The sequence below is a fragment of the Myotis lucifugus genome, unplaced genomic scaffold (genome assembly GCF_000147115.1).
Source record: "Myotis lucifugus unplaced genomic scaffold, Myoluc2.0 scaffold_337, whole genome shotgun sequence".
NCBI lineage: Eukaryota > Metazoa > Chordata > Mammalia > Chiroptera > Vespertilionidae > Myotis > Myotis lucifugus.
Genome location: NW_005871385.1, coordinates 348,041 through 363,194, shown reverse-complemented (window position 1 = coordinate 363,194; position 15,154 = coordinate 348,041). Strand labels below are relative to the sequence as shown.

Below are 15,154 nucleotides of genomic sequence, written 5' to 3'. Positions count from 1 at the left end.
AAATTCAAACACATCAGTGCATATAATTCAGTTACTCCCCAAACACCATCAGAATGTCTCCCCGATCAACAATTGCTTATTATGACATGCATTTGTTGTGCTGGCTGTCAAGGTGTTTAGCTATTAGCTTTCTAAATGTGTGGAAAGCAAGCCAGGCTTGTCAGCCCATGCAGTTACAAAGAGCAGCCCAGCTGCAGGTATCACTGAGCCACTCTCTTGACCTGTTACTAGTATGTGCAGACTCCTTGTCCCCTCAAAGCCACACCCGCTAAAGCCCACTTCAAAGGCCACGGCTTTCACAAAGCCTTCCCTTCTCTGCAATTTCAAAGCATGTTGCTTGTATTTCTCTTAGAACAGTGGTTCTCTACCTTCCTAATGCCATGACCCTTTAATACAGTTCCTCATGTTGTGGTGACCCCCAACCATAAAATTATTTTCGTTGCTACTTCATAACTGTAATTTTGCTACTGTTATGAATCGTAATGTAAATATCTGATATGCAGGATGTATTTTCATTGTTACAAATTGAACGTAATTAAAGCATAGTGATTAATCACAAAAACAATATGTAATTATATATGTGTTTTCCGATGGTCTTAGGCGACCCCGGTGAAAGGGTCGTTCAACCCCCAAAGAGGTCGAGACCCACAGGTTGAGAATCGCTGTCTTAGAAGCTTTTGTCATACTCAGCATTACATTCTAGTTACTTGACTAAAGTTTTATCTCCCCTGCTAAATATGTGATCTTTCTCACTAAACTATCACTTCACTGAGCACAGGGACTCCTTTAGAGCAGGTCTTCTTGTGTCTTCCTCTCTGCATCCTCTTTGGTGCCTTATTCTCAGGAGATACTTTAATAAACATTTGTTGAATGGAAGAATGAATGAAACTTTAACAAGCAAGTATCCATATTGTGGTGCTCTAAGGCAAGTGTTCTCAGATCTATCAGACCTAACACCATCTTTCTGTAACAAGTATTTTATAATACTACCTTTGTAACCCACAAGCTTTCTTGTTTTCAGAAGTCAATAAAATGTCCCTAATGTTATATAGAGGGCAGATAAAAGGAACATAATATCTAAAATAGCATGCATGCAAATACATAGATGCTTGGGCACAACTGCACCAGAGAACACAAATAACATAGCTGTTGGCACTTGCAGGAAGAATCATTGTGAAAAATAACACCTACAAAAACAGACTGCGGCAAGTGTGTTGTATGGGTGATTCAACTACCACAAACAGCATTGCTGCTGTCAGAAATGTGGTTTTCTAAAATGGGGGAAAACTCGTGGCAGAACTCGAATCAGCACAAAGTTTAATCTCCCCTTCATTTACATGGTAGTGGTTTTCCTGGAAAACAAAGTACAAAAATACTTTATATTTATTTGCAAGATGCTAGAGGGCCTTGGCTCAGATATTTACAGACTGGTTTTCCCACCTCCATAAATGTCCAACAGGACATTTGATAGATGTGTTGGATGCTGAATTTGGAGTGATCCTTCATAACGTTTGATGCCCCATGCATGCAGAATATGAAATATAGTAACACAATCCAGTCATTGCGACAATCAAAAGGGGAAAGAAATACTATTTACCCTCATTGGGAACCATTGCTACTAAGACGTCAGAAAATTGGAATCCCAAAATCTGTGGTTTTAGCAGCACATCTGGGAAAGGAAATCCACAAAGACTCCCTGGAAGGGGTGGAATGGAATAGGTTTAATCAGGATAATAGTTTCATTCTGGTGTTGTCATTGTTGTTGTTTGGGGGGTGGGGAGCACAGAGAAGTCTACAAGTGGAGTCTTAAAATGAGCACTTTTCAGAGTTCTACTTTTGTTTTTTGATATGAAATTAAATATCCCATCCTATATAAAAGCATAGTATGCAAATTGTCCCCTCGACCGGGAGTTTGTCTGGGAATTCAACGAGGGGGTGGGGCTGGACAACAGCCTGCAGCCCCCCCTCTCCTCCCCCCCCCCCCTGGCAGCTGCAGCGGCAGGCAGCCAGGAGAAGGCCAGCAGCCGCTAGGGACTCTACCAGTGCACGAATATTGTGCACTGGGCCTCTAGTATAAAAATAATACAGTCCAGCAGCAATAAGGTGTTAGAAGGCTTTAAACTCAGGATATCCATAAAATATGAGTCTTTAGACCTATAATACATGCATTGGTATCGCATGTGATTGTATTGTTTTTTATTTTAAAAATAATCTCATTTATTGAGCTGGTGAGATTTCTGAGACGCTAAGCCAGAGACAGGGTTTTGGGTGCGTGTGATTTTCAAGAGCCTGCTCCTTAGAAGAAGCCTGTAAGGGAGTGGGGGAAGCAAGATAGAGAAGTACCAACCAAGATGGTAGTGCAATAAATTCTTGGCCTGATCCACAGGGTGCTCTGCAAGGATCACACACCAAAGTTGCCCAACTGTCCCTCTCTGAGTCAAGGGGTGGGGCTGTTGTACCCTAAACCAGTCAGGCATTGGTAGCCACCAACCAAGCCAAAGATGAGATTAGGGGACTGGGAGGTAGAGTGGATTGTTCAGAGGTCTCTCCTACACTCATAGGAGCTGCACAATCAACGCATGGTTGGTAAATAGGACCGACTACCAGTTTTCATTTCAATGCCTGACACCTAACATATATTATTTTCCTTTTATTTTGAGATGATCTCAAATTTACAGAAAACTTGCAAGTATAGTACAAAGACCTTCGCCTCTCTTCCCCCAAACCACTTGAGAGTAAATTGCTGACCTAATTCTCCATTCATTACCCCTGAATACTTCAGTGTGTAATTCTTACAAACAAGGACATTTTCCTTCATAATTACTATAAAACCATCACATTCAAAAAATCAGTATTGATACATTATTACAATCGAAGGCCCATTAGAGCGAAAGAATCCAGTTTAAAGTCATGAATTGCGTTAGGTTTTACACGTCTTTAGTCCTGTTTACTCAGGGACAGATAGTTTCTCAGTAGTTCCTTGACTTTCCATGATCTTGACATGACATGCCAGTTATTTTTTAGAAAGTCCTTCCATTTTGGGGTTTATTATAAATGCCCCATTCCTCAACTAGCTTTCATTTTATTTGTATCAAAATGGAGTTATAGTTTCCTATGTTTTAATCAATTTCTATCATTTCCTTTCGTGCTCAAATTGTCCTCATAGTGACCTGTGTGAATCTCTTCAGCTGGTTCTTAGGTCCTTTTTCCATGTCCCCGCAGTCGCTGATCACATTCTTGCTTTCTGCCACAAGATATTCCAGGCTGATCTCACGCTTTCCTTTTCCTCACCCCGATCATTTCTCAAAAAGCTCTTATTCCTTTAAGTGGGAAAGGGTACTTAGAAGCCAAGATGTAGATGTTGACTGTGCTCATTGCTAGTAAGGTGTTGCTCTTCCTATGTCTTCTTAGCGGATAGAGCTGTGTGAGCTGAAAGCTATGAGTTCATGTCAATATGTGCTACCCTAGTCCAACATCACAATATTCATTCGGTTTTCTTTTTCTCTATAGTTTTAACTTGCTTCTCAGACAGTGAACAGTCTGACTCCTGTTGTCCTTATATGTTTACTTACTTGATTAATTTCCCAATCTATAACCATTGCCAACACCCCTCCATCCCCATACAGTTGCCCTCTTCCTCATAATCTGACACCCCTGCCCCAGGCTTGCCCTCTTCAGCCTTTCCTGACACTGAGTGCCAGGCCATTCCTCTACAGGGACACCCTTGGAACCTTGCCTTGGCCCTGACACCTGTGGCAGGTCTCTCCTCCAGGTACATGCCCTCCTCATTCCACTCAGGCTCTATTATCCTGTGCCAGGCTGCCCCAGGTTTGGATGCCCTCCCCACACCTTATGGGTTCTGATTCTCCAAGCCAGGCAGCCCTTTTAAATCTTTTAAATGTTTAGTCTTCAGCTTCCCACTCTGCGCTTCCTCAGCACCCCCAGCATGGATGGCTACCTTGTTCTGATGGCTTTTAGTGCCACATTGTACAGGAAGGGAGGGAAGAGAAAGGGAAAAGGTATGGGAAAGGGAAGAGAGAAAGATGAAGAGGCACATAATTATTTTCCAGTCCTCACAATAAGCCTTCCAAAAAGCAGTGTTTCCCCCTAGTTTACACTTGAGGGGACTGTAGTTCTGAGAGATGAAGCCACTTGCCCAAGGTCTCAGAGCCAGTAGTAGGTAAGGAGCCAGCATCTGAACCAGGTCCTCAGGTTCTGTCTATCCCACCACACTGGCTCTAAAGAGAATGCTCTCAAAATGTGTTTGGTCTTTGGATGGTCCCCAAATGTGTAACATGGTGTTTGAAGAAAAGGGATGCAGTTCTCTTGAGAAGCAATAGGTTGTGTTCATTGCATGAAGACAGTCTTGCCACCACTTGGCCTACTTCCCCGTCTCATCTACAATTAGGCTCAACAGGAACATGGCTTTATTTGGCTTCGTTGTCTGGGTGGAGCCATGAGGCTGGGACTCTGGTCGCCAGTGGCACTCGGCCAGAAGTCTCACTACCTACCAGTGGTGGTGTCTGCCTTCTGTGGTGGGCACTTCTGAAATGAGTCATCTTTACATGCTTGCCAACCCTAATCCTCTCCTCCCCAGCTGGCCTCACCCTTACTGCCACAAGGGAGCTTCACAACTTTCTGAAATTTTAAATGGGGAAATAAATGCTAAATCCAGAATGAGGAAGGGAAAAAGTTTGCTCTGGTTCCGCACACACAGCTACAGAATGCACTAGCCTTAATGCTCTTCATACCCAAATCCTGAGGCCTGGCATAGACATAGGATTAGAATGTATATATTGTGAAACGAACGTCTAGCACTATTCTGTAACTTGTTGTCTTAAATGCTCATTTGTCAGTGTCTTTGGGGTCCATGCAAAGAACTCCAGAAAACATTCTAACAAAACCAAGGACAAAAAGAAAGAAAGAAAGCCTCTATTTGCATAAAAGAGCAAAAGAACAATTGGCAAATCAATTTCATTTCCCCCAGACTTGAGCATACTTTGAGAAGAAAATTGGATTTGACTTTTTTAGTTATAGTGTAGGAACTGTCACAAAATCTTCAAGCTGGGAGAAATATCCTAGAATTCATGTTATGCCCATGCCTCACCTTATGAAGCAACAGAGAGGCGACTTGAGGATGATGGATGGAGGCACAGTCTGTAATTGTGTGAGTCTGCGTCTGTGTGTGTCTGTGTGTGTTGCACACATGTAAGTAAACACTCTTGGAGACAAGAGACAAAGCTAAAACAGATATTGTTCTGGTTACCAAGGCTTAACCTACGGTCTTAAACGAGGCTGCTTCCTGGCTTTCGTTTTGGTGGCCCACACAGGTTTCCCTGTGAAGAGGCTTGTGACTGAGCTCTGACATCAGTTCCCTTTGCAGTGCACAAGTCCTGAGAAAGGCAAACGGCAGGTACTACAGTGAGACGTTTGAATTTAATTCAGTTTGCTTCCATCTTAGAATGAATTAATATTAGTTAATTCCTTGGGGAAGGTTTTCCCTTAAAATTGGCTTTTCCACTGGTTTAGCATGTTGTCACTTGGGGTAGTATAAGCAGGATACAACTTGAAACTTGCCTGTATTTGTCACTCTCTGAGTTGGGTGGCTTTTGCCCCCAGAACATTAGGTCATATGACACTATTTCTTTTCACCCTTAGGGAAAGTCCCAAAAATTCATTTTCTGTTCTAGAAAAGCCCAGCCATCCAGCACCCACGTACATATTGCTGCCGAAATTTATATTGGCGAGAATAACTTTTGAGAAGCTAGCGTGTTTATGAAATCCCCTGGGAAACTCTCTTTTCAAAGGATCTGTGTTAGAAAATAGAAGATCAATATTATAGTATAAAATAGAGCTTGGTCCCAATTGTATCTACTCCTTTTTTACTACTACCTTCTACTACCTAGAGCAACGGGAACCAAAATCATTTTCTTAAAAATTACAATTAGTTACTACTTCTGAGGAATTGTTTGCACAGGATCTCCAAAAAGCTGTTTGTTAATTGATGATTATGAGCAATATGATTAACATTTTAAAGTTTCTTTATTGTGTTGGTGTTTAGGGATCTCAAACCAGAAGTTATGCTGGCTATTTCTCTTAAAATCCTTTCTAAATATTTAGCCTCATTTCCTTTTTCAGAGTACACCTTTTTCATTTCCTTGTTTGTTTGTCTTCGGTTCCCCATTTTGGCCTGTTGTTCACCCAGCCCGGTCAGTGCAGGTTGGGTCAAGGCGATGTAAGTGGCCAGGAGACACTGACAATGGGTGGCCGTTTACAGTAAACCGTGACCTGAACTAGTCACCAAGCTCATCATGGCTCTCTTTTAGGCTATTTCTTGTCTCCTTTTACTCAAAACAAATAGCTCATCTTTAGAGCATAATACAATCCAATGAGAGTCATATTCTCCATTCTCCCTGCAGATGACACTGGGACGTCTCATTTTTCTTTAATTAACTCAACTAGAATGCATGGAATACTTGTTCTGTGTATGCCACTGCGCATAACCCAACACTTCGCCCCTCCCAAAGAGTTATAAACTCTGTATTTGGGTCATTGCTAGTAGCCCTCCTACACCCCCTGCTTTATCTGCCTGCCATTTGATCTGCCACTAACCCAGTTCGTGCTCCTCTGCCAACTTGCTCGGTGGTTTTTCTAACAGTGTGGGAAATCAAACAACATGGGTGCGTGCTCGCGCTGTTGACTTGGCAGCATGTTTTCCAGGAAGTCTTTGAGTCATAAAACTGGGGAATATACACATTGGTTTCTATGGTTATTATTTGACAATTTATACCTGTTGATTTTCTTGTTATGAAATTATGGTCTGATTTCTTTCCCCAGGGATAGTCCTAGACCAGTGATGGCCAACCTATGACATGCATGTCAGAGGTGACACGCGAACTCATTTTTTTGGTTGATTTTTCTTTGTTAAATGGCATTTAAATATATAAAATAAATATCAAAAATATAAGTCTTTGTTTTACTATGGTTGCAAATATCAAAAAATTTCTATATGTGACACGGCACCAGAGTTAAGTTAGGGTTTTTCAAAATGCTGACACGCCGAGCTCAAAAGGTTCGCCATCACTGTCCTAGACATTATATTTTAAACCCTGTCCACAGATACACATTTTCAAAACACCATTTTAATGGAGATTGAGAATGCTAGCAAAGATTTTCAGTATATAAATCATTTATTTCTATTTTTTTCATAATCATGCCCTGCCTTTTTAATTCTTAAGAACATTGATATGGAGATTAAATGTTTTCCTCTATTTTTATCTTTAAATGACCTTTATTTGCTGCTTCTGCACTTTGCTAGATTTATTCCAGCTGCTTACACTAGAGTCATAGTTTAGCTTCAACTTGGAGCCAAATGCCCCACAGCTGAAATGACCGCACCTCCGAAGTGGCATTTTCCCAGGCCATCCCTGCCTTTAATAAGGAGCCAGCCAGGAGGCAAGCTTGTGTCTCATTACAAGAGAGCCTTGTGTTAGGCCTGGCGCATAATTAGACGTGAGGAATTACAATTGGTCCTCTCTTTGCAAGATCTTTCAGCACCAAGTCTATGCTTAAGCCATTACTTTTATTTTTAATCTAATGATTTTGCCTCTCTCTCTCCCTCTATCTCCTCTCGCCTCCCATAATAACAACAATAAAGACACCAAGGAAATTCGGAGATTTGCCGTTTTAAAAAGATTGGATCCCGAAAAGATTTTCACAAGACGCTTCAGAAACAGACGTTTGAGTCAGAAATCTTGGAGTGCAGTGAACCCAGAGTTCAGGTATTTCCTATCAACAAACACGGTTACCAGGTTACTGGCTGCTCTGCCCACGGCAGGCTGTGGGGTTTTAGTAACTACTAAAAAGGCAAAATTCGTAGAATGTTAGAATAGGAGGAACTCTACCATCTGAGTCAGTGATTTTTTTCCAGACTTGTTTGTAGCCACAGACATCAGTGTGCAAATGAAAACCCAGATGCTCAGTAATTAAAATAGATAAAAGTGGGGGGGGGCTCTACTTGCTGGGGGAGGCCACTGGGCCCTATCCCTATAACATTCCTGTGGAGACTAGAGGTGCCCCTAAGGCAGGCTGCAGACTGATTAAAACAGCGGTTCTCAACCTGTGGGTCGCGACCCTTTCACAGGGGTCGCCTAAGACCGTCCTGCATATCAGATAATTACATTATGATTCATAACAGTAGCAACATTACAGTTATGAAGTAGCAACGAAAATAATTTTATGGTTGGGTCACAACATGAGGAACTGTATTTAAAGGGCCAGAAGGTTGAGAACCACTGGATTAAAAGCTCCACACTGAAGCACACTGCCTGGGTCCTCTGTGATTCTACCACATCTAACTCTGCAACCTCGGATAGGATAACTAAACTCTGGGCTTCCGTTTCCTTCCCTGGAAAACAAGAGTGGTAATAGTAACTAACTCATGAAGTTGTTTGAGTATTAAGTGAGTTAATATGTGTAAAGCATTTAGAACCATGTCTCTTCTGACACTTAGTCCCAATAAATATTGGCTACTGTTATTATTGTTGTTACTATTATTATTATTACAGAGTAGTTACAGCTTAAAAGTCAGCTCTGTACATCAATGTTTATATAACAGCAGTATTCACACTAGCCCAGAGGTGGAAACAGCCATGTATCCATGGTCAGATAAATGGATGAACAAATGTGGCATACACATACAATGAATTATTCAATCTTAAAAAGGAGGGAAATTCTGACAAACACCACAACATGTATAAACCTCGAAGCCATTATAAGTGAAGTAAGCCAGTCACAAAATTACCGACACTATACTTTCACTTATTCGAGGTACCTGGAGTAGTCAAATCCATAGAGACAAAAGTAGAATGGTGGTTGCCAGGGGCTGGGAGAGGGGGTAATGGGCAGTTACTGTTTCATGGGTAAAGTGCTTCAGTTTTGCAAGATGAAAAGAGTTCTGGAGATTGGTTGCACAACAGTGTGACTGTACTTAGCACTACTGACTGAACACTAAATTTTGTCATGTATATTTTACCACAATTAAAAATAAATTTTGAACCAGTGCTCTAGTCCAACATGCTCATTTTCTAATTAAGAAAAATAAAACATATAGGAAGGGATTTGTCCAAGTTTGCATAGGACTTCTTCTTAAGCCAGTATAATTTTTAGCTTTCAGGTGCTGTCCTAGCCCAAGCATCTCACCCTGCTGAATAGTACTGGAGGGTTTTTAAATAGCACCCATTCTTCTAACAACAGTCTCTCCAGTCCTGCCCGCTCCCTACTCTGAGCTCTACAGAGGAATCAGCCATCAATTCTAGTGCTGAATGTGGTGGGCTTCCTGAGGCCTAGAACATCTGTGTGCTGTACTCTGTGGGAGATTGAAGGGACTTTTTCAGTGGTAATTTTGACTAAATTCAGTTTTTACCGTACACGATGACAAAGTGAATCGTTCCTTGTATCAGTCAGACGGCAGCCACACTAGGTATTTCCACAGAAGAAATTTAACGTAGGGAATTGGTTAAACAGGTTTTGGACGACTGAGAGGACCAAAAGGGAACATTGAAGTTATGTGGGAGTCATTACTGCAAACCACAGCACACCGCCCTGGGACTGGGGTCTCAGGCAGTGCCTCCCAAACTTTAGCTTCCTCAGAATGGCCTGAAGGGCCTGTTCAAATACAGATTGTTGGGCCCCATTCCAGAGTTTCTGACTCACTAAGTCTGGAGCGGGGCTTGAGAATTTTCATTCCTAATTAGCATTTCCCAGGAGATGCTGATGCTGCTGGTCTCAGGAACCATGGATCGAATGGGAAGAGCCTGGAGATCAGAACCTAGGAGCTCAGAAGAGGGGCTGCAGAGCTAGGATTCAAATCTCTGAGGAGGGGGTGTGGTCTAGCCAGTGCTGGTACCTCAGGATCTCAGAAGAAAGACCTTATAGAGGCCAGAAGTCTGGATTCAGATTTCCTAGGAGGTGGAATTGCTCAGCTGGTTCTGGTACCTCCAAGGAGGTAAGATGAGGATGGTTCTGGAAGCGCCAAAAGAAGCCAAGGCTAGAACTACTGCCACCACCATGGCAAGAACTGTAAGCAAAGCGGAAGGGGCCAGTCTCTTCTCCCAGCCCTTTGTAGCGCCCCTTGTAGCGCCCCCTATTGGCATAACTTAAAAGGAGCAGCAGGTAAAGCAGAAATGTGATTTACCGAATGCAGACCTAGCATCACAGGTTGTATAAAAGGGTGAATTTGGAGCTGAGAGACAGCAGGTGAATGACCAGCACCCCCATAAAGCACACTCATTCCTCCAGCAGGCTAACAGAACGTTCAGTGAAGTCATTGGCTGGGTTTCAGGGGCAAGTTATTAACAAACTATATTTTTAAGTATTAGACTAATACTCATTATGGAGTGATACTCACACCATGAAATGACCAGCAACATCTTCCCTTTCATTCTCATCCTTATTTACCTTATTAAGTAGAACGGTGAGGCCAGATGCCTGAATTTATGTAAGTTAAATACCTATATGATATGACTTCATGGTACTCAGATATTTCATAAAATTGGGTCATATTATTCATAATATTATATAACTTTCTATTTCATATTAACAATACAATATAATGAATATATGTCCTTTTCTTTTTTATTGGCTGCACAACATTTCATTATATAAAAGTTCTAAAATTTCTTAATGCTTCCTCTTTTAGGGGGCATTTAGATTATTTCTGTCATTTAGGGGGCATTTAGATTATTTCTGTCATTTTGTTATTAAAAACAATGTTTCAGATATGCTCTTGTCTTTGTATCTTTGCTTACTTGTCCAGTGGTACTCTTAGGATAAATTCTGGAGATACATATATATCTCTTGATATCCTTTTAAAGAAATTGAAAATCCACTTCATTTCCCCAAGGCTTTTACAAATTCTAAAACAAACAAAAATATTAATAATTAAAGTGTTAATATTGATTATTGCTAGCACATTCATTTTAGGTAAAATTTATGATCTAGCAACGTAGCATTTTTTTTATGAGGTAGATAGATGTCACAAAAAGTGTACCTTATAGAGAAATTGTAAAGGGTGTAATCCATTTAGTAGAACTTTAGTATAACATTTTACCATCAATTTTATAGATGTTTATAACAGATCCAGCTATATTCTTACAACATATTATTGATTATGGTTATATAGTCCTTGCCAAGTCTTTGGTTAGATATGCATTCCAAATTTCCAAGACATTTCTAATGGAATAAAGCATTCACTTCATGATTGATTTAAGAGTTTTTTCAAACACACTGCAGCTAAACGTGGATACTACTTGAATAGCAAACACTTTTTCTTTTTTTCTGGTGCTTATTCCTGTAACTGTTACTAAAATCTGTTCCCATGCCCACAGCTCTGTCTCCAGAAACATAGATTCAGCTTTGGAGTTTAGATAAGGTTTAATGTTGAAGGCTCCTCACAGGTCATCTTATTTTCCAGTTTCAAAAGCCAGGTTCTGGAGTTGAGATTAGGATGAGGTCCCTCTCTTCCCTAGGCCAGTCTCCTTTCTGTTACACCTTGTTCCCGTCTGTTCTGCTTGAACATGAGACGTGAGCATGGCTCATAAGAGGCGTGGGCTTCCAATCTCCAGAAAAGAACACACCAAAAACCGATAGGAACACCGTGCCGTTTTCAAACCTTTCCGCAAGTTCAGGTTTACCTACCTAATGAGTAATTACCTGTTTCCAGGTGGGGAGGAGAGATTTCATTTTAGGATGCTCAGGGTAGGAAGCGAAGATGTGATTCTTGTCAAACCCCCAGTTGGCTCAGAAACTCCTTGAGGCCTGATGCTATAATCGCACGTGGGAGCAGTGCTGAGACATCCCAGATGGTTTCGTTCTCATTTTAGATCCACAGTCTCTCTCACAAGGATGTGTCTTTTCTCACAGGCAGGCCCCCGCCCCTTAAAGGTGCTGTGTGATGTGTCTGGGAAAGGCCCCCTCACTGCTTTCGACTTCAACCTGCGCAGCCTGCAGCCGGACCAGCGGCTGGAAAACCTCCTGGAGCACGTGAGTGCCGAGGACTTTGAGAAGCAGAACGAGGAGGCCCGGAGGACCAACCGGCAGGCCGAGCTCTTTGCCCTCTACCCATCGGTGGACGAGGTGGGTGCGACCATCCCCATGCGGGAGAATTTCAGTGAAGACACAGGGAGGCTCCGGGATAATATTATTGGTCATTATTACTGTGTAGCAGCGTCAGGATGTTTAATCATATGATTTCTAGGGCTTTTTATATAGATATAATCTTATTTTCCAGTTTAAAAATTATATATATATGTAATTGTTACATATAACAATTAATGTTTATATATATATACATATATATATATATATATATACACACACTGAGTGGACAGATTATTATGACCACCCTATCAGTACTTCGTTGGGCCACCCTTTGCCTTCAATACTGCGGCGATTCTTTTTGGCATTGACTCTACGAGATGTTGAAAGGTGATTCAAGGAATCTGCAACTATGACTGATGAATAGTACTGTCCAGTTCTGTGAGATTTGATGGTTGTGGAACCAGCTGCCTGATGGCTCCTTTAACTTCGTCCCACAAATGCTCAATTGGATTGAGATCTGGTGATTGTGGGGGCCACCTAAGCAAGGTAAAGTCTCCCTCATGTTCTTGAAACCACTCCTGCACAATACGAGCACCGTGGCATGGCCCGTTGTCTTGGAAGAAGCCATTTCCATTGGGAATACGCCATCAACCAGCAACGATACTTAGGTATGTTGTGCTATTAAGACGTTTATAATGATCTGGCCCTCTAGCAACTTCAGTGCGAAATTATAGCTAATTTGCCTACAAATGTCAGGTGGCCATAATAATCTGGCCACTCAGTGTATATGTGTGTGTGTGTGTGTGTGTGTGTGTGTGTATAATAATATATATACACACCAGCTTGGCTGGGGCTGTTTATTTTACTAAGGCAAGCTTGTGTAATAGCAGAACCCATTATTGATCAATTACACAAATGAGATTCCAATAATAGCTAGGATTTTCATAAGCGCTCTACAAAATATTTTCACTGATATTATCTCATTTAATCTTCAAAACATTTCGAGCCTGATCAGCATGGCTCAGTGGTTGAGTGTCCACCTATGAACCAGGAGCTCATGGTTTGATTCCCAGTCAGAGCACATGCCCAGGTTGTAGGCATAATCCCCATTGGGGGGGGGTGTTCTCTCTCATCATTGATGTTTCTATCTCTCTCCCTCTCCCTTACTCTCTGCAATCGATAAAAATATATTATACAAAAAAAACACATTTCGAGGATCCACATGCAGTAATCCCACTCAGCCAGTCAAACCATTCAGTTACATGGGGGTATGTTTTGCAGTTAATCCATCAAGATGTATTACTTAAACCTTGATGTTCCTTAGTGCTTGTTCAGATTTTTCTTTTTAAATCTCTGAAAGCATTCAAGCCTGAAATGTCACAGCCATGCTCCCAAGGCATAGAACGTTAGGATCTTGTTTGTTCACGTATCTCTATATTGGACCAGGCCAAGAACAATTTGATAATTTAGGCTTTGGTCACTCCCCAGGGCACTTCAGATGGGATCAGGGGTGAACATTGTTCAAGACTGCTTCAGCTCCTTATTCTTCATATTAGGCTCCCAGTCTTCCCTTCTGCATGTTAGAATACCTGCACTCTGGGTCTTGCCAGGTCAGATTACCATAATCTCTCTGCTGTCCATATTTTATTAAAAGTTCAGTTGCAAGGAATATGATTTGGGACAATTTTGCATAAAAGATATGTCTTCCATCTACTCTCTATCTGCAATTTGATTTTTGGATCAAGCAAGACCATCAGGGAGCCTGATTCTTGCACCTTGTGGCACCCCCATCGCTGAGAATTATGTTAGCTGACTGGCCTTTCGATGAGTTCACCACTGGTCAGCAAAAAAGGACAATAAGGGAAACAGCAGTCATGAGATGTGATATTGTGTCCTCTATGCAAATATGATAGAGGACATTGACCTACATCTCACCCAGCACCCACCTCAATAGGGATCCACAGGGAAATTGTCCCTCAAACCCTCAGACAAAGAAGAATTGTGCTTCCACTGAGAAAACTTATATACTTAGAGATTGTGCTTATCTTGTAATCTACTCTTCTACATTCTTTACTTAGTTCACCTCTACTAAGTCTAGCAGCTTATTTATCGGTGGTCTGAATTTACTTCAACTTCCTTTTTTCTTATTCTTATTTTCCAACTACCTTGGTTTTCTCATCTATTTGTAGACTAGTCAGTGGACTCAAATCCTTTTCTGAATGGGGTAGATTAAAAATAAATATGAATAATGTGGACAGTGTTATCATCTCCATCTTTCACATTGCAAAGTAATAATCAGAGAGGTTAAATAACTTGTTCAAGGTTCTACAGGTAAATTAAATTATAGGATGGAGATCCTAAACCATTAATTCTAAATTTTATGTTTGCTTGTTTATTTATTTACATATGACTACCAGGTAAATTGGCACTCATAATTGAAATTCAAAGATGATGCACCATATTTTACCTCATAACTTTTTAATTTCCCATCTACAACTTTAAAATTTTGTACCAAATTTGTCCAAGAAACATTAAGTTTGGCTGACTTGACCTTCACTTGCATTCTTCTTCCTCCCAGTTACATGATGGAGGTGCCAGTATATAATAAGGAGACCCAGAGTGGGCACCAGAAGAGAGAAAACAATTAAAGGATGAGGAGAATACTTCCAGTGAGACACCAACTCATTAAAGTTTCCCTCAATGGAGAATATCCCGTCTGAACTGATTAAAAGAGTGAATCATAGACTATTTTAAAGGAACTTTGTTTTATGGTCTTTGAACAATGCTGAAACTCAGTTGAGATTGAAAGTTATAATCTAGCAGAGGTCCTAATGGGACCCACTTTATTGAGTGGGAAGGAATGCTTTGTAATTAGGGTACCAGTTATTTGTAAATCGGTATGTCTAAAATGCTTGAGTGCTCCTACACCAGCCCTTTAATGTGTTGTAGGTGGACACATAGAAATTGCATTTATATTTGTAATTTGTACTTGCTTTAAATAAAGCCCTGTGGAAGAAAGGTAAATTTTTGGCCTACCATGAAATGGTTACAAATG

At 41.1% G+C, this 15,154-nt stretch overlaps 1 protein-coding gene across 4 annotated transcripts in view; it reads left to right on the top strand.

The window, feature by feature from the left end:
• DOCK8 (dedicator of cytokinesis 8) overlaps positions 1-15,154 on the top strand; it is a 146,553-nt gene that overhangs the window by 21,435 nt on the left and 109,964 nt on the right. For 3 of the 4 annotated variants that reach the window (XM_023764567.1, XM_023764565.1, XM_023764566.1), the window contains exons 4-5: positions 7,658-7,781; positions 11,923-12,135. In XM_023764567.1, coding sequence (XP_023620335.1) covers positions 7,658-7,781; positions 11,923-12,135 — 337 coding nt within the window. Of the gene's footprint in view, positions 1-7,657; positions 7,782-11,922; positions 12,136-15,154 lie in introns of those variants that run through there. The other variant, XM_023764568.1, reaches the window with a different exon arrangement.